This window comes from Anguilla anguilla, chromosome 15 (assembly GCF_013347855.1).
Source record: "Anguilla anguilla isolate fAngAng1 chromosome 15, fAngAng1.pri, whole genome shotgun sequence".
Lineage (NCBI taxonomy): Eukaryota > Metazoa > Chordata > Actinopteri > Anguilliformes > Anguillidae > Anguilla > Anguilla anguilla.
The window spans coordinates 33,668,293-33,693,643 of record NC_049215.1 but is presented as its reverse complement, the minus strand read 5'-3'; the positions used below and the strand labels follow the sequence as shown (position 1 = coordinate 33,693,643).

Below are 25,351 nucleotides of genomic sequence, written 5' to 3'. Positions count from 1 at the left end.
CCAGCAATTAATAATAGCGTAGTTATGGCACTTATCAGCCCATGATGAGACATTATTCATAAATGGTATGGCATAAGGTAGTACTTTGTTTGATTACATAGAACTTTATCTTGCATCTTAAAATGACAGTTGCAAACATTGAAGTCGAATAAATTGACACAAAACTTTCATATATTAACAGATATCCAAGTAAATGTCTCCCGGATAGAACCCTTCACTATCAAGTTGAAATCACGTTGTGGGACCTCACGTTCAGCATTCGAATGGATCCTGCGATTATAGAGCACTCTAATCGTATGCATCTACTGAGGGACTGTATACCGTTTCTCTGACGGCATAAACTAAAGCTCTGAATTTTACGCATGGAAGGTGTCACCAGTGATGTAATTTCTGAGACAGTCTGGATGATTAAATAGATTTTCAGACTAAAATTAAAAAGACAGAAACTATTTAGGCCTAGATGTTCCTCTGTCAAGGGATATAATTTTTCTCCACTGAACAATGGTATCACAATAAGAAGATATAATTTTTGCATATTGGTGAGCATAGAAATCATTTGATAAACAAAGTTAATTTTATCCAACATTTTTTGTTTATGTTAATTGAGGGTGTTAGTAATACTGGAGGGCACTGTATATGGTAGTATACTGTATATAGTGTATCTGAACCAAAACCCTTTAAATACACAGCTTTGTTTATATTTTTTCTTCAAAAAGGTTTACTGCGGCATTCGGTTCGACGGTGAAGCGGATTGGTCTCGGCAACGCTGGCTGGTGGAGAGAGCACACGCACCTGGGTTGCGTTCGCTAATCAGCCCAGGTGCTTAAAGGTGTGCTGCTCTCCAGAGTTCAGGGCCGAAACCAGGAGCTCACACGAGAGTGCGTTTCTTTGTTTAGTTTTAGCTTACATGTTTAACAGAGCACAAAACTAAAGTAAACCACCATGTGAAAGTAGGAGGAGCTGGTTGCTCCGTTTTACTTTTTTTTTTGTCTTTGTTATTTAGCTTATTGTTTTCACCTGGAACCCGTGAGAGGGGGAAGGCTGAAGATGTTCATTTATTTTATGACATGTTTGTGTGGGTGTGCTCTCTCTCTCTTTCCATGAGGCAACCAACAGTGTTTCCCAGAACTGCTGCATTTCCCTCCCAGGGTGTCACGCTGGCGTGTGACAGTTACCAAAGATGTTTGGAAAAGTGAGCATTAAAGAGACTATAAACCAAAGGTAATTTATTGTGCAGAATAATATGTTTTAATTTCCCAACATGTTAACAGATACATTCATTAAATGGTTCAATACATACAGAAGCCTCTACTGAGGAATGATCAGAATAGCGAGAGTATTTTCATTACTGTATATCATACATATTATTGTCTCTAGAAAAGTGATGTTACTTAGGGCTTTCACCTCTAAACAGAAACATGAAATCAGATGACATTTTTATTACTCGTGAATTATTACAAGAAGAGTTGTAGCATTTCACAGAACATCTAACGTCACAATACACAAAAAGTTTTAGCTCAGCCAAAGACAATGTGCATTTAGACAATCAAATACAACTGGATTATATCAACTGGGAGGGACCACCTGTGTGATAGCTTCTAGATACAGATCATTTTGTTGGCTGAACAGATGCACATAGTGTTTTCTTTGCACATCCCTTGTATATGGCTTTCAATTTATGAAAGAAATTAGATAATGGAAGACATTTAGGATTAGTTTTAGCTGAACTGGCCAAAGTGTGTTTGGAAAAAATGATTTTAATTGTTAGTCAAAGTTATGTACAATATTTGATAAAATCCTGGCCATTGTCTGTTATGAACAGCACTATATCATTAGAAATGCTCGTTTTTGTCTGCCTGAGGCTCTTTCATTAAATCATGCATTGTGTTTGTAATGGTTTTCGCTGCATCTGCGTCATTTACAGAAGCTGTGGCTCTCTCTACGGCTTCTCCTACAGCCTCTGCTTCACTTACTGCGTTAGCCCCAATGTTCCCCCCTGCGATCACTGCTGTTCTAAGAGTGAATATATCTAACTTTACAGCACCTGTTGCAAGACCCATCAATGCACCACACAAAGACCCTACTGATATTTTGGCTATCACGATTAAAATCATTTTCATTACACTCTGTTTTGCCTTTTCTCTTGTTTTTCCCTCTGCCATTTCCTCTTTAATGGCTTGTTCCACAGCCTGGAGCATCTCATTAGTATAGTGCTTTCCTCCATTCTGTTGCACCATCTCATCAATTGTGCTCAGCAGCTTTTTGATTTGAACAGCGTTGCATCTCTCATCATCGTGGCCTTCAGAGGGATTCTTCCAGTATTTGTTATCGATGACATGAAGCCGGTTTCCACACTTTTGGACAAGTGTTTTTAGGTGGTCATTTGAATCCACAAACTGCTGGATGGTCATGCCGTCGTCAAGCTGGTCTCCGTGGGTAAACAGGACAACAGCGTACTTCAGAGCCTCCTCCCCAAACATTTTCAGAATCTCTGCCACTGTTTTATTCTCCTCCTCTGTGTATCTCGTCACAGGCAGCATGATAAGAAAGGCGTGAGGTCCAGGAGAACACTCTACGATGCACTTGGATATTTCAGGTTTCAGATTTTCATCAGTGCACTCAGTAGAAAAATACCCTGGTGTGTCAACCACAGTGATTTTCCTCCCATCAACAGTGTTGGTTGCAGCCTCACATGTAGCTGTATCAGAGTTTGCACGACATGATGTTCTGAGCAGGTTCTTGCCCAGAATGCTGTTGGCTGTGCTGCTCTTCCCAGCTCCTGTTTTACCCAACAGGACAATCCGCAGATCACCTGACCCTAGGAGAAAAAGATGTTACTTAAAATAAACAGAGGAAAAACTTAGCGAAATTACACTGTACGAGCCAAACAAATTTTCGCCTTAAAAGGTAAAATTACGGCTAAAGACAATTCCTGGGCCACTGTTCAGTCAAGATGGAATCTGTGCAATAGTGCAGGTGTGGTAAGAATGCAGGTGTGTACGCACATATAAGAACAGAACACTTGATATGCTATTTGAGCAATAAATGTATTTAATGAAAGTTGTTTTCTATGGTAGAATCACCAGTAGTTCTTTATCACCTGTTCACCCATTACATAACACATCTTCTGTTCAACAGAATTTCAGCCCACAAAAGTACACTGAACTAAAATAAAAAATCTAGTTTAGTTGAAACTGTAATCTGTTTAAACACATGAAAACATTTGGAGAAACGTTGAGTTTTCTTACCTTCCATTCCACTGCACCGGTAACACCGTATGACTAGACAGACCTGAAGGAAATACTGCTGGGCAGGAGCTGGTGTAACTGAATGTTTGCTGTTGATAAGCTGAGATTTTGTATGACCCTAAACCACATACAGCTGAATGCCTGCTCTTTCTTCCAATGACGTTAATTCCCTGTGTTCGGAGTTGCCTCTTAAAGTGACAGTACCCTGCAAAATGAAAACTGGGTCCTGTTTTTTCTTCAAGATATTTGTTTGACAATGTGATATCTATAAGACATCTACCATGGATCCAGGCTGTCGTCTACACCACAGGGGCAGAATCTGAAATTAGTGCGATTGCGAGTGAAACAACTGAACTATATTTATCATATCCATGAAACATAGCACATATTAATGCAGTTATGACAATTATCATCTGGAAGTAGAATAAGCCCATAGTCATATATCCCATTAATTGTGGTCTCTTCTGTTACATAAGTTCAGGTAATTTTACTGCAGTTATGTTATTAATAAGATCCTGTGTGAAAAAAATATTTTTAAGAAATAATTTAAGTATACAATAGTTTACTTGAGAATAGTTAACGTATATTTTCTGTTTATCTAATCAATAATCAGCATGGGACAAAGTATGATATAGTGAAATTCAAATCACTGCTAAGACGGAAGATGGAACATCTACCGCTGCAGTTCTTCTTGGTTTTTTCTCTTTTTTTCCATGAATTACATTTTTTTTTAAATGGGAAGACCATAGACCATACAGGCTGCTCTACACGTCTAGTTCAAGAAACTTGATCAACATTGGTCATGTTCACATCGCTAGATAATCAGTACCACTCATTATAGCTGCATTACGCATTCAGTCTGTGGTATCAGTGAAAGCAACGCTTTATTACCCCAACTCGTAGATCAAAGACACTGCGCGTGGCAAAATCTTATCGATGACTTTCGTCGTTTCTTGGAAAATACTATTATCCTCGAGAAATTCTGAGCGTGGCTGAGGCATATGTTTGCTGATAGACCGAGCTGATTTACTGTTTTTAGATGTACTTGCCTGCTCTCTCTTCGTTCCAAATTGCCTGTCTCTACTCGCCTTCCCCACCTAGCTAACGTCTTTGGTTCAAAGTGTCATGATCCGATCGAAATGCGCGCTGTGACCTGATTGGTAGGCTTCAGTATGAAAGTGATGTCATATTATTATTCTTTTAGACAATCCATTTTCTCAGCATCAAAGTAATGAGTAACTGACAGATATCGCACAAAAGAAGTGGAGTAAAAAGTAGGATATTTCTTTTGAAATGTAGTGGAGTGAAAGTAAAAAGTCTCCCAAAATGGAAACACTTGAGTGAAGTGCTAGTAGCCTAGTTATATTAAGATGTTTACAACAATACAGCTGTAAAAAATAGATGAATGTAGAATTTATTACAATAACGGGAAACAACGGGAACAAAACGGTTTTCATGCATGTATCGAAACAGCTCTGTGTGTTATGTAATTGTGCGATGGGTCATCTCGGGTGGCTAACCACTTAGCCGTTAGCAATTGACTTTTTAAAATGACACAGAATTTTTTTTGATTATAAAAATGGGTGAAAAGCATTATTTTTTCATATACAAAAAAAACGTCCAAATGTCATAATTTATTTTAAAGGAATTCATTTGTCCCTTAGGGCCGTATTTTTTGAACCGGAAGTCTCGAAAATGCTAACGAATCCAAAGGGAATGACGACACGACTTCTGAGGCCTTTTGCACCTTTATTAGACTTTCATTTAGAAATACAGGCAAGGATATGTCATCTACACACTAATATAAGTAGAAATCAATCTTCTACACACAACACAACACGAAGCAAAGGTTGGCAAAAACGCTGCTTACTTACCTCCCGTCATACCCGCCATTGTCTTGTCAGTTGAAGAACTGGAAAAGGACAGTTCTGATCAGACCTTCTGTTCTAGCATACAAGTCAAGAGTAGCTCTTTGAGGAAATGGCCTGCTTTCTTAGCCAAACACGTAACAAGTGGATTCCAGCATATCAGATTACCCTGGTCTGATGTCTTTGTGGTAAATCACATGTTTAGCAGAAAAATGACAGTACCTGCTATGCATTTGCAGATTACAGAGGAAGTGAAACGAGTTGATCAGTCAAACTGGTGTCTGTGGGTAAAAAGGACAATAACATTACTTCAGAGCCTCCTCTCTTAAGCAGTCCTCAAACCTCTTCATCACTAGCAACTCCTCTGCAGTTTGCTTGTAAGTTTTCAACACTATAACAAAGATGTGCATGCCATAACATTCTGGTTGTGTATGTAGTTGTGCACATATTTTGTAACCCACTGTCTAAGGGCCAGATTGCTTCTATTTTACTGCCATTGGTATACGAGAATGGATGGTTTGTTTTTAAAATGTAACTTATTTTCATTTTTTATGTATTTTTATGAAGCACATGTGCAGGGCTCACAAACTCAGAACAGTGATTCTCTCATTTCTTCACTGCATCCATTTTATGATATATTTTTATGCTTTACCCTGATATATTTGTTGGGGTTAACTAAAAAAGGTAAATTATGTTCTGGTCCCCTCAGAGTGGGTTTTTGATGATCATTTCTTTGAACAGCAGGCATGCAGTTGGCAAGAGGCAGAAATACATCCTGGACAGGTCGCCAATCTATTGTAGGGCCCACACACCATTCACTCGTACATCCAAACCTATGGGCAATTTGCAGACTCTAGGTAGCCTACTGCTTGTCTTTGGACTGTGGGAGGAAACCGTAGTACCTGGTGGAAACCCACAAGGACAGGGAGAGAACATGCAAACTCCACACAGAAAGGCCCTTGGTTAGGATTCAAACTCGGTACCTTCTTGCAGTGAGGTGCTATTCACTGATCCATTGTGCTGACCTGAAGTTATTTCCTTTTAAATAATTTTTTTCCACTGAATAATGGTATCACAATAAGAAGATATAATTTTTGCATATTGGTGAGCATAGAAATCATTTGATAAACAAAGTTAATTTTATCCAGCATTTTTTGTTTATGTTAATTGAGGGTGTCAGTAATACTGGAGGGCACTGTATATGGTAGGAGTGTATCTGAACTAAAACCCTTTAAATACACAGCTTTGTTTATATTTTTTCTTCAAAAAGGTTACTGTGTCATTCGGTCCATCAGTGAAGCGGATTGGTCTAGGCTGAGCTGGCTGGTGGAGAGAGCACACGCACCTGGGTTGCGTTCGCTAATCAGCCCAGGTGCTTAAAGGTGTGCTGCTCTCCAGAGTTCAGGGCCGAAACCGGGAGCTCACACGAGAGTGCGTTTCTTTGTTTAGTTTTTGTTTACATGTTTAACAGCACAAAACTAAAGTAAACCACCATGTGAAAGTAGGAGGAGCTGGTCGCTCCGTTTTACTTTTTTTGTCTTTGTTATTTTAGCTTATTGTTCTCGCCTGGAACCCGTGAGAGGGTGAAGGCTGAAGATGTTCATTTATTTTATGTTGTGTTTGTGTGGGTGTGCTCTCTGTCTCTCTTTCCATGAGGTAACCAACAGTGTCAGAGGCGTCACTAGGGTGGTGCAGGGGTGCCAACCGCACCAGGTGACATCATCAGAGGGGGGTGACACCAAAATGACTGGCACTAAATTTTTGTGTGCAATGTTTTGTGTAGCGACGCGTTGAAACAGCTAATTTCTCTGTTGCAGTTCACTGCCAGTTGATTGAATTAGCGGTATTAATGTGGCGAGAAGTGCTTTGTCGTTTGAATGCATAACACGCAATTCCTTGCGCTCACACCCGCCAGCACCCCCCTGGGTGACTCCAAATATCGACCGCACCGGGTGTCACCAGCCTTAGTGATGCCAGAGCTGCCACATCTCCCTCCCAGGGGTGTCACGCTGGCATCTGACATTTATCAAAGGTGTTTGGAAGATTAGTTTGGTGGAAAGTAGAATAGTGAGCATTAAAGAAACAGTAAACCAAAGGTAATTTATTGTTCAGAATAATATGTTTTAATTTCCCAACATGTTAACAGATGCATTAATTAAATGATTCAATGGATGTGTACAGAAGCCTCCACTGAGGAATGATCAAAATAGAAAGATTCTTTTCATTACTGTATATCATAGGCTATATATTTTTGTCTCTGGAAAAGTGATGGGCTTTCACCTCTAAACAGAAACATGAAATCAGATGACATTTTTATTACTCGTGAATTAATACAAGAAGAGTTGTAGCATTTCACAGAACATCTAACGTCACAATACATAAAAAGTTTTAGCTCAGCCAAAGACAATGTGCATTTAGACAATCAAATACAACTGGATTATATCAACTGGGACCACCTGTGTGATAGCTTCTAGATACAGATCATTTTGTTGGCTGAACAGATGCACATAGTGTTTTCTTTGCACATCCCTTGTATATGGCTTTCAATTTATGAAAGAAATTAGATAATGGAAGACATTTAGGATTAGTTTTAGCTGAACTGGCCAAAGTGTGTTTGGAAAAAATGATTTTAATTGTTAGTCAAAGTTATGTACAATATTTGATAAAATCCTGGCCATTATAAAAAACCACTATATCATTAGAAATGTTCGTTTTTGTCTGCCTGAGGTTCTTTAATTAAATCATGCATTTTGTTTGTAATGGTTTTCGTTGCAGCTGCGTCATTTACAGCAGCTGTGGCACTCTCTACGGCTTCTCCTACAGCCTCTGCTTCACTTGCTGCCCTTCCCCCAATTATCCCCCCTCCGATCGCACAAGCACTGACCCCTACTTCAGCTACAACTGCCAATCCCATCCCTACCATTGATGCTACTGCAGCAGTCTTTACTCCATTTCCTACTGTACACCCATGAGCAGATGTAATCGCTGCTGCTGTAAGAGCGAATGCTGCTACCATAACAGCACCTGCACTTGTAGCAAGACCCAGCAATGCACCATACACAGACCCTGCTGTTATGCCTGCTGTCAGGATTAAAATCCTTTTCATTACACTCTGTTTTGCCTTTTCTCTTGTTTTTCCCTTTGCCATTTCCGCTTTAATGGCTTGTTCCACAGCCTGGAGCATCTCATTAGTATAGTGCTTTCCTCCATTCTGTTGCACCATCTCATCAATTGTGCTCAGCAGCTTTTTGATTTGAACAGCGTTGCATCTCTCATCATCGTGGCCTTCAGAGAGATTCTTCCAGTATTTGTTATCGATGACATGAAGCCGATTTCCACACTTTAGGGCAAGTGTTTTCAGATGGTCATTATCATCCACAAACTGCTGGATGGTCATGTCATCTTCAAGCTCATTTCCGTGGGTAAACAGGACAACAGCGTACTTCAGAGCCTCCTCCCCAAACATTTTTGGAATTTCTTCCACTGCTTTCATCTCTTCCTCTGTGTGTCTCCTTATAGGTAGCACGTAGCAGGATAAGAAAAGCGTGAGGTCCAGGGGAACACTCTATGATGCACCTGGTTATTTCAGGTTTTAGTTTTTCATCAGGGCACTCAGTACAACAATACCCTGATGTGTCAATCACAGTGATGCTCCTCCCATCAGCAGTCTCTGTTTTAGCCTCACATTTAGAGGTTTTAGAGTTTACCTGACAAGAAGTTTTGAACAGCTTCTCGCCCAGAATGGTGTTGCCGACGCTGCTCTTCCCAGATCCTGTCTTACCCAACAGGACAATCCTCCGATCAGCTGACCCTAGGAAAGATGATGACATTCAAACAAAATTTGTCATATTTAGAAAATACACAGGAGGGCATACACCTGGGACATCATTTATAGAACTTTGTGGAAGTTCTATAGTAAAAGTAAGTATGCACAAAAGAAAAAAAATGCATACCGTCAAAAATATTCTGATTTACAAGACCATCCATACACTCACCTGCACACAATTTTCTCTCTATAAATCAAAATTTACTTGAAATTTTGCATACGCACAGAGGCTTAGCATTACGACCTGGCCTTGGGTCGGACTGTAACAGGATAAATGATAAGGGTCATGAGTGGGTAATGGGCAAGTGAAACGCACAAACTGACCAGTAACTCCTAGATTTTTCCAGTTTGAATTCATGACAGTGTGTGAGCAACGTGGGATTTTTGCTCGTTGAAGACATGTTTTTAATCAGATATCAGATTCTTTTTATGCTGTTTGTTACGAGTAACTGATAATACTAATTCTTATAAATGTAGGCTATGAGAGACATGCATAAACATAAATGCATGCTATCCATGCCTAGCCGAAAGAAATGCATAGGCATGGATTCAATAATTTTTCCTTTACCATGAATGTCAAAAAAATGTCATATATTTAAATGGAAGTGTTTTTAATGGGCTCACAACAAACCTAATTGTTTGTATATTGGTTGGCAATCTATAGGGCTAGCTAATATTCATTTAGAAATGCAGTGTTGCAGGGTAACTACAGTAGACTTGTTAAAAAGTAGTCAGTTCAGGTGCTGTGGTGAATATGAACCTTTTTTGAGTTAAGGAAAAGCGATGTAATTGGCATGAAGTCATTATCTTGTGCCAGTTAATGTTACCTCCTGGACCGAATTGCATTGCACATTTTAGTGCTTAATTTCAGAGGCGTTTGTAGGCTACTTACATTATGCACTCGGACTGTTGTCTCGTTAGCAAGGTGGGTAACGTTGAACTCAGTGAAAATGACAAAAGCGGAACTGTTTGAAGTGTAGGTGTATTTTGTTTGGATTTCAGAAATATACATTTGTTTCCTGCAAAATTTTCACAGATGCAAAAGTAATGGTTTTAATGTTTTATTTTTAGTTAGCCAGCAAGTCAGTGTAATGAGTGAGAGGTTTGCTTGAGTCTAAGGGGCGATTTGAACCAGTGTCGTCCAAAAAGTTCCATTGGCAAACGCGCTAGCCAGTGGCTACGAAGAAAGTAGACATTGTGGTGGCAAAGTTTTGATATGTCGATTTTGTGTGTGTATCCAATGTTTTTCTTGGCTGATGTACCTTAATGTCCAATGGGGAGACATAATCTTTGTGGGCCTGGAGCATTTGTGGTGATGTAATCAGCAGGAAAAAGAAGTAAAAGAAACACAAAATCCTCAAAGTTTGGGGCTTTATGTGGATGTGTGAAGTTGTTTGTGAATTCTGTTGGTTGAAATGGGGTCAGAAGGTACAGAAATGAATGTTTTTAAGTACTGAGAGTTATTGTGGCTATTTCTGTTGGGAACCCTGAAAAGAGCCAAACTCTGCGTTGTATAGGTATGGGGCATGCCACCCCACTAAACTGTAACTTGGTGGGATGACATGCCTCCCATCCGAATACGCGTATATCATTTATATCAGCTATAGCAGCTTATCATTCCACTGAATTGTTGCAGATAATGGAGAAGTCAGACCCCAAAAAAGAAGAGAAACTTCACATGATGTAACATCAAGACACTCATTGCAGAGGAAGAGGCCAAGTAGGCTATAATGTTTGGTGGAAATAGTTCTGGAATAGCCAATGAAAGAAATTTAAAAGAAGTGGTCTGACATTAAAGTAGATGCAAAGCACATTGCATGCTCAGTAAAGCCTAACTCACTGGGGGGCAAAATGGACACCTTTACCCCCTCCCCCACCCCCCACCCCCCACCCCCAGTTTCTACCGTATCATACCACTACCATTGCCAGCAATGAATAATAGCGTAGTTATGGCACTTATCAGCCCATGATGAGACATTATTCATAAATGGTATGGCATAAGGTAGTACTTTGTTTGATTACATAGAACTTTATCTTGCATCTTAAAATGACAGTTGCAAACATTGAAGTCGAATAAATTGACACAAAACTTTCATATATTAACAGATATCCAAGTAAATGTCTCCCGGATAGAACCCTTCACTATCAAGTTGAAGTCACGTTGTGGGACCTCACGTTCAGCATTCAAATGGACCTGCGATTATAGAGCACTCTAATCGTATGCATCTACTGAGGGACTGTATACCGTTTCTCTGACGGCATAAACTAAAGCTCTGAATTTTACGCATGGAAGGTGTCACCAGTGATATAATTTCTGAGACAGTATGGATGATTAAATAGATTTTCAGACTAAAATGAAAAAGACAGAAACTATTTATCCCTCTGTCAAGGGATATAATTTTTCTCCACTGAACAATGGTATCACAATAAGATATAATTTTTGCATATTGGTGAGCATAGAAATCATTTGATAAACAAAGTTAATTTTATCCAGCATTTTTTGTTTATGTTAATTGAGGGTGTTAGTAATACTGGAGGGCACTGTATATGGTAGTATACTGTATATAGTGTATCTGAACCAAAACCCTTTAAATACACAGCTTTGTTTATATTTTTTCTTCAAAAAGGTTTACTGCGGCATTCGGTTCGACGGTGAAGCGGATTGGTCTCGGCAACGCTGGCTGGTGGAGAGAGCACACGCACCTGGGTTGCGTTCGCTAATCAGCCCAGGTGCTTAAAGGTGTGCTGCTCTCCAGAGTTCAGGGCCGAAACCGGGAGCTCACACGAGAGTGCGTTTCTTTGTTTAGTTTTAGCTTACGTGTTTAACAGAGCACAAAACTAAAGTAAACCACCATGTGAAAGTAGGAGGAGCTGGTTGCTCCGTTTTACTTTTTTTTGTCTTTGTTATTTAGCTTATTGTTTTCACCTGGAACCCGTGAGAGGGGGAAGGCTGAAGATGTTCATTTATTTTATGACATGTTTGTGTGGGTGTGCTTTCCATGAGACAACCAACAGTGTTTCCCAGAACTGCCGCATTTCCCTCCCAGGGTGTCACGCTGGCGTTTGACAGTTACCAAAGATGTTTGGAAGACTAGTTTGGTGGGAAGTAGAAAAGTGAGCATTAAAGAGACTATAAACCAAAGGTAATTTATTGTGCAGAATAATATGTTTTAATTTCCCAACATGTTAACAGATACATTCATTACATGGTTCAATACATACAGAAGCCTCTACTGAGGGATGATCAGAATAGCGAGAGTATTTTCATTACCGTATATCATGCATATTATTGTCTCTAGAAAAGTTATGTTACCTAGGGCTTTCACCTCTAAACAGAAACATGAAATCAGATGACATTTTTATTACTCGTGAATTAATACAAGAAGAGTTGTAGCATTTCACAGAACATCTAACGTCACAATACACAAAAAGTCAGATCATTTGAATTATCACTTTAATTATGTCTTCTCTAAGGTTTTAGCTCAGCGCATTTAGACAATCAAATACAACTGGATTATATCAACTGGGACCACCTGTCTGATACCTGTTAAAAGTACAGGGCTGTGTTTCCAAGTTTCGATATACCTTAGCGTTTTACGAAGGTTTCTGAGGTATAGCTTTAAAAGGGAAACAGCTTTTTTACGAGTGTAAAGTAAATTGATCATGATTAATTATATAACGGGTATGCCTAATGAATAGGCCTACCTGTTAAAGTGATATGTTCATCCATCTTGGTTGCTGTTGGATAGTCTTAAGTTTAACCAACAATATCATTATTGGGTTGTTTACCGAAAATCGTAAAACAACATGGTAAGAAAGAAATGTTCTGTAATGTTGATATTTACCAGTGCTATTTTGTTTTATATAGGAGGTGTGAGCTAAAGGAAGTGGATGTAGATCATTTGGCCATGTTTGTTCATCATCAGCCACCATACCTTTATGTTTGTTATGGCTAGGCCAATCAACGTGCTGTAGTTCCCTCGCTCAACGTCGGCTGTGCTCACACGGATTTTATATTCTTAATAAACCAGCGGTTTGTTCCAAGTCAGTGTGATTAGTGATTGACTCACACACAAACTAACTAATTTCTACAGGGTATGCAGTCAGAAAAGCCATATCCTCTGTTAGCTCCACTACGTATAAATTTAAAAACCTTTTTTCTTCCCCACACATTGGATTAGTATTATGGATAGGCCCTATACTTAATTACCATCATGATGGGAATAGACAGGTGAAACGACAACATTCTCATGACGTGCTATGCACAGAAACGTTGATTGGATAATTAATTTTGTAAGGTTAATATTAAACTGTCTATGTAATTTTTGCATGCAGATGTGCTACTAGATGCGCACTGTAGTACAACTGTCGATTTGAAAAGCAAAATGTTGGCATAAGGCTAAAACTGTGATAGGATGAGCAGAGCGCATCGCTAAGGGACAGCTTAGGAGTGCCTCAGACCACCTTTTTAAAGGAGTAACATGGTTATTTCTACACTTTCTCGGTTTTATGTGCTATTTGCACAAGAGGCATTATAGAAACACGATGAGTAAAGTATTAAATATGTCCGTTCTTTATTTTTGGAGAAATATGCGTTTTAAATTTATTGTCCTATTTTCAACCGGTTGAGAATGTTATCGACTTAGTGCGTCACAAGTACAGTAAACACTCCCCTTTCCACGCCCCGTAAAGAAATCTGACTGGACACACTGTCCTGCTACAGGTGTGCTGTCACTGCTGTGAAGTTTAAGTAGCAAACAACAAGGCTGAATCCTTCTGACATAATTTACATAGAAACTATACGCTCAAATCACCTAGTTTCACTCACTATGGCCAAGCGGAATCGATAATGTTTCAGAAAATATATACCTTTAAAAGGTTTAATTCAATCTTCTACTGGGACTTTTGCCGTTTATTGAGGGTGTGAAAGAAAACTTTGGTGCCGCTGACTCTAATCGAGTGTTTTTCAGATTTACCGTTCGATTGAGCAAGTATCATTCAAAGTACATTTTTATGTGTTAGTGCTGTCCGATTGTGCTAGCTACTTCACATTAACCTTGTACGGCGATTAGTAAAGGCAAACAGCACAGCACTACTTAATTGTCACTTCTATCATCACTGTAAAGAACTAAAAAAGGTGACAAACTACCTTTTCTGTGAGAAATGTATTGTCGAGCTCACGCGCATGCACTGCTGGCGACATTCTAAAGCTCTGTTTTGCCCTCCCTACTGTCAGTCAGATTTCTGTGATAGCTAATTCTAAAACATATTTGAGGACCCATGGATAACTCGTGACCCATAGTTTGTGCCGCTGGCTGACAGACAAGACAATGCAAATATTTGACTAACGTTAGGTTCACTTATTAGAGCGCCTTTTAAGGACTATTAGACTCTCTGGTTGGTTATATTCATTTATAGGTAGCTGGCTAAGGTTAGCTAGCTGTGTAGTTTGCTTCCATAATGTAATGTTATCGATAACGTTAGCTAGCTAGTTTGCTTTCATAAAGAGGTTATAGTTGTGGTTTAATCTTAACTGGGCCAGCTAGCTAGCAAAAATTATTATTGGATATATGTCAATGTGCTTAGCTATCGATACTTGATATACTAAGTTAGCTAGCTTGTGAAAATTCAGTCTCCCAAGGTGAGCACGTATCATGGAGGTAGCTATGGTAACGGGGCATGGTCTGTCAATCATAGCTAACTGACAGTTCTCATTACCACGCCCAGACAGTTTGGGTGAACTTTTATAGTGGGAAATTTAGGCTTAGAAAAATACGTTTTAAAATACATTTAAATGACTGAATAATAAAAATAATTATCCACATTTGTCTTGTTGCCTAAAGACTACTGGCAAGTATCATATTCAACCACCATGTTACTCCTTTAAAGGTATACCTTTCAGAAGGTATACCTTAGCTAAGGAGGCGCTGGGAAACAGCTCGAGACCTTAAGGAAGACCTTAAGGTATACCTTACGACGCACGTAGTGCTAAGGAGACTCTGGGAAACGCAGCCCAGATCATTTTGTTGGTTGAACAGATGCACAGTGTTTTCTTTGCACATCCCTAGTACATGGCTTTCAATAGAAGAAAGAAATGAAATAATGTATGACATTTTTGATTAGTTTAGCCAAAGTGTGTTTGGAAACAGTTCAATTTAATTGTTAATCAAAGTGAAGAACAAAATTTGATTAAATCCCAGCCATTGTCACGAAGAGCACTATATCATTAGAATTTTTTGCTTATGGCCTTCGGTTTTTGTATTAAATCATATATTTTGATTTAATAATGTTTTTTTAATTGTTTCCCCCTTTTGCTGCGCCTGTTACAGCAGATATGGCTCTCTTTACGCCTTCTTCTACAGTCTCTGCTTCACTTACTGCGCTTGCCCCAATTATCCCCCCTGCAATCGCACCCGCACCGACACTTAGTCCTTCTGCAAGTCCAGGTCCCACTGCCAATTTCTTCCCTAACTGTGATGTTAGCATAGTTACTGTTTGCACTCCGGCTAATGCTATAGCTTCAGTATCACCTGATTTAATCGCTTTTGCTATATTAATTACAGCTGATCCTGCAGCAGTACCCAGCAATGCACCACACAGAGTTCCTGCTGTTACGCCTGCTAACAGGATCATTACACTCTCTTTTGCCTTTACTCTTGTTTTTCCCTCTGCCATTTCCTCTTCAATGGCCTGTGCCACAGCTTGGAGCATCTCATTAGTATAGTGCTTTCCTCCATTCTGTTTCACCATCTGATCAATCGTATTCAGTAGCTTTTTGATTTGAACAGCGTTGCTTCTCTCATCATCGGGGCCTTCAGTTGGATTGCTCCAGTGTTTGTTATCTATGACATGAAACCGGTTTCCACACTTTTGGACAAGTGTTTTCAGGTGGTCATTTTCATCCACAAACTTGCGGATGGTCACATTGTTGTCAAGTTGGGCTCCATTGGTAAACAGGACAACAGCGTATTTCAGAGCCTCCTTCCCAAACATTTTCACAATCTCATCCACTGCTTTCTTCTCCTCTTCTGTGTATCTCCTCACAGGCAGCACGATAAGAAAAGCGTGTGGTCCAGGGGAACACTCTACGATGCACCTGGTTATTTCAGGTTTTAGCTTTTCATCAGGGCACTCAGTAGAAAAACACCCTGGTGTGTCAACCACAGTAATTTTCCTCCCATCAACAGTGTTGGTTGCAGCCTTACATGTAGCGGTATCAGAGTTTGCAAGACATGACGTTGTGAACAGGTTCTCACCCAGAATGGTGTTGGCTGTGCTGCTCTTCCCAACTCCTGTCTTACCCAACATGATAATCCTCAGATGAGCTGACCCACGGAGAAAAAGATAATATTAAAATTAAATACACAGAGCAAACCTTAGCTACATTGCACTGTTCGAGACATTTAAATTGACATCTAAATTTCCATCATGAAATACAAAATTATAGCTAAAGACATTTTCTGGGCCACTGTTACAGTCAGAATGGAATCTGTGCAATTGTGCAGGTGTGATAAGAATGCAGATGTGGGTACACACATGTAAGAATAGAACACTTGATATGCTAAGTGAGCTAAGTAAGTTTTTTTGCCTACGCTAGAGTCTCTGTTCTTTATCACCCGTTTCATCCATTAAATAACACCTCTTCTGTTCAATAGAATTTCAGCCCACATATGTATGCTGCTGGTTACATTTTCACAGTGTAGTGAGGGAAAAACAAGTTTAGTTGAAATTGTAGTCTGGTAGAACTTGTGACAACATTGAAAAGCACTGATGAGTTTTCTTACCTTCCATTCCCCTGTAATGGTAACACCGTATGACTAGACAAACCTGAAGGAGATACTGCTGGGGAGTAGCTGGTGTAAATGAATGTTCGCTTTTGATAAACTGAGATCTTATATGAACGTAATCACATACAGGTGAATGCCTGCTCTTTCCTCCAATGACGTTGACTCCCCATGTTCAATGTTGCCTCTTAAAGTGACAGTTCAGTGCAAAATGTAAACCGGGTCCTATTTCTTTTCTTCAAGATATTTCTTTGACAGTGTGAGAAGGTTTAAAGTAGAGCCCGACCGATGTATGTGTGTTTATTTTTATTTTTATTTGTTTGCTTATAAGTTAAATGTTCTTAAATATAGAAACTTATATAAAATATACGTTTTTCAAATTGATTTGAAAATGTTGCACTTTTTGACGAAATATCGATCAAAACATCGGTAATCGTCGGGCTAGGACTCTCCAAAATCGGGATCGGCATCGGACCCAAAAATCTGGCATCGGTCGGGCTCTAGTTTAAAGCATCTGTCATGGATCCAGGCTGTTGTCTACACCACTGGGCCAGAATCAGAAATTAGTGCAATTGCGAGTGAAACAATTGAAATATATTTCTCATATCCATGAAACATAATACATATGGACACAGTTATCAGCCCGCAACACCTCAGTCTCTCAGACCTTGGAATGATTGATTGGTGACATCATGGCACATGGTAGTGAGAGCTCTCTCTAAAGTTTGAGGGCTTAAGGGTTAATCAGGTTGCTCTATTCAAGAAGGCGGTGATGGTTTCTTTATGGTAAATCATGTGGGCTTAACAGAAACAGGAAACTGCGTGTGGGGAAAAAAAAAAACAGGCTCTGAGTTTATTTACATTAACATGAGTGCTCTGGCGCAGGTTTTCATCAAGGATCTCTCTGTACTTTTCTCCATTCATCTTCCCCTCCATCCTGACTAGTCTCTTCGATCCTGCCGCTAAAAAACATCTTTACAGCATGATGCTGCCACCACCATGCTTCACCGTAGGGATGGTATTGGCCAGGTGATGAGCGGTGTCTGGTTTCCTCCAGACGTGAGGCTTGGCATTGTGGCCAAAGAGTTCAATCTTGGTTTCAACAGACCAGAGAATCGTGTTTCTTATAGTCTGGGAGTCCTTTAGGTGCCATTTGGCAAACTCCAAGAGACTGAGGTGCTGCTGGCTGTTTAATAAAGAGGAACTCTGGAAGTCATTTATACCAGTAAGTGCCATAACTACTGTACAGTGCATGATTTTCCATTTGAGATGGTACTCTAGGCACATGTAAATTTATTGCTGTAGACAGAGTGTATTTCTGCAGTAGTAAGCACATGGCTCTGTCTCAGTTGACCTACGAAACCGTGTCAAAATCACCTCAGAAATTTATGGTGATTAGCTGGGAATGTGAACACCCCAGGTGCTGTTTGCCTTCTTTTAACTAGACATACAGCAGCCTGTATTGTCTGTGCATCAATTTCAGATTTTTTCACAAAAAAGATTATATCATTACTTTGCCCAATGCAAAAATAGTTTACTTCTGTGGAGTTGAAGTTTAGATAAACTTCAACTATACAGAAGTAAAAGTATTCTCAAGTAACGTATTGCGTGTTTAAATTATATTTCTGCAGCGTACTATTTTTCTACTTAGGACTATTACTACTACTAATAAACTATTGGTACAATTTTTTTTTCCACGTAGGATCTCATGAATAATTGAATTACAGTAAAATTGCCTTAACTTATTTAACAATGGGGACCATAATTCAGGTGATTGTCTTGAATAACTGCATGCATATGTGTTTCATGTATGTGAGAAATATTTCACTCGCAATTGCACTCATTTCAGATTCTGCCCCTGTGGTGTAGACGACAGTCTGGATCTATGATAGATGTCTTGAACCTTCTCACATTGTCAAACAAATATCTTGAAGAAAAAAGAAAAAAAAACAGGACCCGGTTTTCATTTTGCACTGACCTGTCACTTTAAGAGGCAACTTTGAACACACGGAGTCAACGTCATTGGAGGAAGGAGCAGCCACTCACCTCTGTGATTATGGTCATATAAGATCTCAGTTTATCAAAAACAGACATTCATTAACACCAGCTACTCTTCAGCAGTATCTCCTTCAGGTTTGTCTGATACGGTGCAGTGGAATGGAAGGTAAGAAAATTCATCAGTGCTTTTCAAAATGTTGTGTTTTACCAGATTACAGTTTCAACTAAACTTGTTTTTAGTTCAGTGTACACATGTCGGCTGAAATTCTATTGAACAGAAGATGTGTTAGTTAAATGAGTGATAAAGAACCAATGGTGATTCTAGCATAGAAAAAAACTGGCATTAAATATGTTTATTGCGTATCAAGTCTATCTATTTGTACATGTGTGTACCCACACCTGCATTCTTACCACACCTGCTCTCTTGCACCGATTCAATCCTGACTGTAACAGTGGCCCGGGAATTGTCTTCAAATGTAATTTTGTATCATGGCATGCAGACAGTGACAATATAGTTTAGATAATGAACAACAGAAAAATGTTCTTGAACAATTCAGTGTAGCTAAGTTAGCCATATGATTCTTTTTTCTATTGGTCCTCTTATTGTGTCATGTTCTATGCTTGCATTATTATTATTTATTTATTTATTTTTCATTATTATTATTATTTTTTTTTTTTTGTTTTTTTATTATTATTATTGTTGTTGTTCTTGTTAGGGGTTCAAGCCCGAAAGGCTGATACCCTATTTTTTATTGCTTTTGTGCTGATTTATTATTAATCTTCTTCAGAAATGTTTGTGTAAATTCCCATGAGATGGTAAATGGGAGAGACATGAAATTCTGCCCATTGATTAGAAGTTGTGTGCAAGTGCTGCCCAAGAAATATAACCCCAAATGGCCTGATGGGGGCGCTATAATTAATGATCAAAATTTTGAACTTTGAAAAAATTTAACTCTTATGCCGTGAGTCTGATTTACTCAAAACTTGCTAAAGACATCTATCTATCCTCACTCTACAAATTTGCCTCAAGAACCATTAATTAACTGACTGAATTACTGAGTGAGTTGCTGACTGAGTGAGTTAGTGACATTGCTGGTCATAAAGGTGCTTCACATCTAAAAATGACCATTGAAGAATGTAAATTGGAACTGGATTTAGGTCGAATGAGTATATTTGGGTATATCCTGGTATTATGTGGCACCTCGAGTGTACCAGTAAAATAAATAACAATTACAAACAGAAAAATATATCCATTAATTGTAATAATTAATAATTATTAATAATTGTGTTGAAGGCTCCCTTTTCCCAAACCCAATACCTATCATTAAATAGTTTTCATGCAGACACAATCAAACCGTCATTTATTTTTTATTTAGTTCTTGTATGATATGATGACTATTTCTTATGGTTCTTGTATGACATGATGATGATGATGGTCATATGCTACTGTTAGTTTGTTGTACAATTAAACCTATTCATTCATTCATTCATTCATTGAGAATGAACATAGTGTCAAGTCAAATTCCTTGTATGTATAAATGTACTGGATTGTTGCAATTACTCTGATTCTGACTATTTATTTGACTACTTATTGCACTTTGCAGCTTTTACCTTCTAACGGCCCGCGTTGGCTTGAACCCTGGAATCGCCGCTTGCGGCTATATTTATTATTGTTTTTGTTATCGTTAATAATTATATTATATATCTAATAATAATAATGACACTTTATTTTGAGTGTCCAGTGTTGATAGTCAACTTCATATCAAGTGAATATCATTTGTGTGTCAATTAACACTGTTGTTACTCACTCTTGTCAAAAAAACACCTATTGACACTCGATAAAGTTCACTCCACTGAGTGAGCAGACATCATTTCAGCCTGAAATATTACTATCTACTACAAGTAAATGGCCTGTGTGTGGACATTTCAATAAAGATTAAGTTAGTCTCATGAATATAATGACATGACTATCAACATATTGTCATTTACCCACATTTTCATCTTCAAGTGACATCATCAAAATGTCATAGTTAAGAGCCGTCTATTGGTTGCCAACATGTTGACTATCAACAGACTCTCAGCAAGTTGTTACTATTAATAGATACTATTGTTGATTTAAAGTTGAGTGTCAGCTTTGGACACTCAATATGAAGTGTTAACGTAAAAATACAACTATCATCATCATCATCATGGTCATCAATACAAGGTTATACCGATTTTAAATGACAATCCCTGGCATGTTTTCTAGGGTCAGCTGATCTGAGGATTGTCCTATTGGGCAATACAGGAGCTGGAAGGAGCAGCACAGCCAATAGCATTCTGGGAGAGAAGCTGTTCAAGACCTCTTGCTCTGCCAACTCCCAAACAGTAGAATGTGAGGCTAAAACAAAACCTGTTGGTGGGAGGAGCATCACTGTGATTGACACACCAGGGTTTCTTGATAATAAGAACCCTGGTGAAGCACTGAACCCCAAAATAGTGGAGTGCATCAGAAAATGTTCCGCCAGACCTCACACCTTTGTTATGGTGTTGAAAACTTCCAAGCAAACAGCAGAGGAGTTACGAGTGATGAAGAAGTTTGAGGACTGCTTTGGAGAGGAGGCTCTGAAGTATGTTGTTGTCCTTTTTACCCACGGAGACCAGCTCGACGACCGCACGACCATCAAGCAGTTTGTGAATAAAAATGAACGCCTGAAAACACTTGTCCAAAAGTGTGGAAACCGGTTTTATGTCATCGATAACAAATACTGGAACAATCCCACTGAAGGCCACAATGATGAGAGAAGCAACGCTGCTCAAATCAAAAAGCTGCTGAACACGATTGATCAGATGATGAAGCAGAACAGAGGACAGGACTACACCAAAGAGATGCTCAGAATTGTGGAAAAGGCTCAGTCTGGGGGTCAAGCAAAACCAGTGCAGAATGTGATGAAAATGTTTTTGAAAACAGGAGCAGGGGTTCTGTTATTTCTTACTGCATGGTACGCACATACGACTATTTCTCATGATACATGTCGGGCCATAGCAAAGGGAGCTCTGTTAATGGCAATATTTGGTGCTGGGGCATATGTAACTATACCCATTTTATTCCCTGAAAAGCCGAAGGAAAAAGGCAACTAAACCCAATACTGATGATGTGTAAGTCACAGGAAAAGAAGCAGAGACAGAATACTAAGAATTTATTGACCAGTGGTAATATTTGGATTTATTAGTAAGAAGAATACGATTAAATTTTTTAAAATTTCAAAAATTTAAAATTTACCGAATTACTTTCTCTAATGTCATTTAAAGATTGTCTACTTCATAACTGAAGGGGACCTGCAGGAATCTTGTCCGATTTTTAAAATCCTACAGGAGTTACCCTCTCATATTAATAGTTAAGATACCTTTATAGATCCCTTTAGGAGTGTGCATTGTATTTAGGGAATGACATTTCAACTCAAGAAAGCAAGTTCCTACAGAATTTTGAAAAATCCTACACAATCTGCAGTGTTTGTTGGTCATATTAGACAGCTACCACAGCACTGGTTCCTAGCTAGTTTACTTGCAGTAAATGTTAACCTGCTTACTTCTTAATCCCAACTGTCTTGCTGGCTGCCTTTTCATACGTTTCAGTGGCTAGCACTATGTGCATACTTTTCCCACCTTGACCCCTTAGAAAGTGCCTTGTTAAAGTCACAAGTGACCTTTCTGGCCTACTCTCCATCCTCATCTTCCTTGACCTCAGCACGGCTTCTAGTAACATCTCTCACTCCCTCCTCCATCAAAGACTATCTTCAATTGGAAAAAACTGGCACTGCTCACCTTTGGTTCACTTCATGCCTCTGAAACAGACAGCTTTTTATCTCACTCAAAAACCACCAATCTAGCCATGTCCCTGTTGCACATGGTGTCCCCCAGGGGTCAGTAGTGGGTCCACTCTTGTTCATCGTTGACCCTTTTCCCCTCAGTTGCATTCTGACACGTGGAATAGGGCAGTATGGTTCTAGATAAAATGACTATCACAATTTTCTTGCTTAGAATTGAGATCACAATTCTTTGGGACGCTGACATTTTAAAATAAGAATAGTCTTTTGATGCAGACATAAATATAACAGAAATTATGATAGCGACTATATGTGTGTGCACACGTTTGAGACAAAGAGTGAGAGAGAGAGATAGGTTTGGCTTTTAAAATGTAAATAACATAATATGGACTTAATATTGCACATCGAACATGGGGCATTGGTCATGTAATACAGTGTTTTTCAACCCTGATCCTCGGGACCCTCTGCCCTGCATGTTTTAGATGTTTCCCTGCTCCAACACACCTGATTCAAATGAATGGGCCATCATCAAGCTCTGCAGAAGCCTGATAATGACCCATTCATTTGAATCAGGTGTGTTGGAGCAGGGAGACATCTCATGTAGGACAGTGGGTCCCCAGGACCAGGGTTGAAAAACACTGATGTAATACAGTTTTTTGTGCATTTTATCTACATCATTTATAATTGTGGATACGTGTGCTCTTTGTTTTGAGCATTCAAACTGAGAATATTCATGGCACATATTTGTAATGTGCAGAACTTGTCATTTAAATTATCTTTAAGTGCATGTTGGCCTTTATTGTAGGTTGTGCTGAAAGCTAACGTGGTGTTAACAGAGTGGTGTATTGTTTTAGATTAAGTGCACTTGGTGACTAACACTTTTTTTTTCTAAATTTAATGTATTGTTTAATCTCCCTAACATGCTGTAAAGAAGGACACTGTGTTTACTTGCCAATTTTTCACATTGTTAGCACACTGGTTAATCAAGAAAAATGAGTGAAAACACCAATGATCATTTTCAAGGGAAGTTTTACAGCCTGTCCATTTTGAGCTCACCAGTTGTTACTGTGCAGTTATATCCATTTTATAAAATCATATATCTGGTCGATTGTTCTTATTGGTCAATTTGCATTCCAGTTGTGACAATAATAATAAAGGCATGGGTAAATAGAATGTTTAAGCATTTACTTAATGGTTGCATTGGCGTACACCAGTGGTAACCAACCCTGCCCCTGGAAATCTACTACTACTACTACTACTACTACTACTAATAATAATAATAATAACTATGTAACTTCCCTTTGTGATTCAAGGATTGATGTTTGCCAAGGAAACCAAAAAAGAACTTTCTCAATACTTCTCAATACATCTGCACACACATGCACGCACACACACACACATATACAGTACTTCCAATATACCCTCAGTGTCTCGTCTGCGCAATTCTCTGTCTCTTCCACTTATTTAAATTGTCTGTCTTGAGTTGCTGCACGTCAATCCTGGAGCAATGCCTTTTCTTTGTGGTTCTTATGCTCAAGGTGGTGCTGGTAATTCATTTATACAAATTAAATATGTCACGGATCACTGGACCTCTTAATTGTACCCCAGGTATTATCACCATGCCGATATTTAATTTGTAGGCTCTTACCTGCTTTGCTTCTCCCCCTTTAATCACCCGTTTCCCCTCCACCACATTCATAAATCAATTGCTGCACAATTTATTCTTAACTTTGCTGACTAGCAAGTCTGCATGGTGATAGTGCACTGCATCTTCACCATGTTCATGGCCCGTTGTAGTTTCAGGGCACAACCAGCAGGTGTCACTCTTAGCACACACATGGTGCAGAGGGCGAGGGTGCCAAGCTCTACATGGAGAAAACTTCGAACTTGGACTTGCTATGAAACTGTTGCAGTTGAATGACTCTGGATAATTGATAGCAGTGACTCATACAATATTTATTCCATAGTCATGTGATCATTTCAATTCTTGTTACTTGTACCCTCTTGGAAAAGCTGAGTCATTTGAGTAAAGCCAAAAATGCTATCAACTGCTGAGGAATCTCTGCAGGCAAAATTGATAAGCATGATTTTCAAGTGTGTGTGTGTGCATATGATTGTGTGTTCATGAGTGTGTGCAAAAGTATTGGGACAGCGACAACATTTTTGTGTTTTTGTTAAACAAAACAGTCAATATGAGGTTGAGATTGTAGCGCAGACAGTCAGCTTTAATTTGAGACTTTCCCAGGCAGCACAGACCTCAGGTCAGTTAGCGGTGTGGCAGGGTCACAGACCTCAGGTCAGTTGGCGGTGTGGCAGGGTCACAGACCTCAGGTCAGTTGGCGGTGTGGCAGAGTCACAGACCTCAGGCCAGTTAGCGGTGTGGCAGGGTCACAGTCTTTCCCAGATAGTACAGACCTCAGGTCAGTTAGTGGTGTGGCAGGGTCACAGTCTTTCCCAAATAGTACAGACCTCAGGTCAGTTAGTGGTGTGGCAGGGTCACTACTTGTCCTGGCCTTTTTGCACCAAATCCTGCTCCAGTTAGCGCACAAACACTGATTATGTTCTTAACCTGAATTTCTTCAAAATAAATATTCTGCTGTATAAATGGGTTGTACGTGAAAGAATTTAAGCTGTGTAAGTGGCTCAGAATAAGAGAATCTGCTAAATGCCTAAAATAAAGATGTTGAGATTAATAAATAAACAACAACAACAGCAAAATCTAGTTGTGTGCCATGTGAAATGTACTTTTGGAAGTTACTTTGGCTAAAAGCATCTCCTAACTGATTAAATCTTAAGTTGTAATGATGCAACAGTCATGTGC

General features: G+C 39.2%; 2 protein-coding genes and 1 long non-coding RNA gene across 4 annotated transcripts in view; 2 read left to right on the top strand and 1 right to left on the bottom strand.

The window, feature by feature from the left end:
* LOC118213814 (GTPase IMAP family member 9-like) overlaps positions 1-21,945 on the top strand; it is a 47,166-nt gene extending 25,221 nt beyond the window's left edge. The window contains exons 1-3 of one of the 2 annotated variants that reach the window (XM_035392991.1): positions 17,890-17,951; positions 18,576-18,890; positions 20,973-21,945. In XM_035392991.1, coding sequence (XP_035248882.1) covers positions 18,884-18,890; positions 20,973-21,844 — 879 coding nt within the window. In that variant the 5' untranslated portion in view covers positions 17,890-17,951; positions 18,576-18,883 and the 3' untranslated portion in view covers positions 21,845-21,945. Of the gene's footprint in view, positions 1-17,889; positions 17,952-18,575; positions 18,891-20,972 lie in introns of those variants that run through there. The other variant, XM_035392992.1, reaches the window with a different exon arrangement.
* LOC118214021 lies at positions 1,401-16,853 on the bottom strand. Its single transcript, XM_035393386.1, has 4 exons — positions 16,727-16,853; positions 15,245-16,267; positions 2,085-2,818; positions 1,401-1,406 (listed from the first exon to the last, which is right to left on the bottom strand). Exons 1-4 carry the CDS (start codon positions 16,731-16,733, stop codon positions 1,401-1,403), a joined length of 1,770 nt encoding a protein of 589 aa, XP_035249277.1. The 5' UTR covers positions 16,734-16,853.
* A 1,857-nt stretch (positions 21,946-23,802) lies between the features above and the next one.
* On the top strand, positions 23,803-25,351 carry LOC118213816. The gene is made up of 2 exons (XR_004762518.1): positions 23,803-24,791; positions 24,827-25,351. It is a non-coding gene; the product is annotated as an uncharacterized LOC118213816 (long non-coding RNA).

What these genes read in the sequence shown, in the direction of transcription:
- LOC118214021 (XM_035393386.1), bottom strand. An exon ending in AGGCGCAGCAAAAGGGGGAA is followed by an intron (nt 2,819 to 15,244) that starts ACAATTAAAAAA and finishes TTTTTCTCCTAG; the next exon opens with GGTCAGGTGATCTGCGGATT.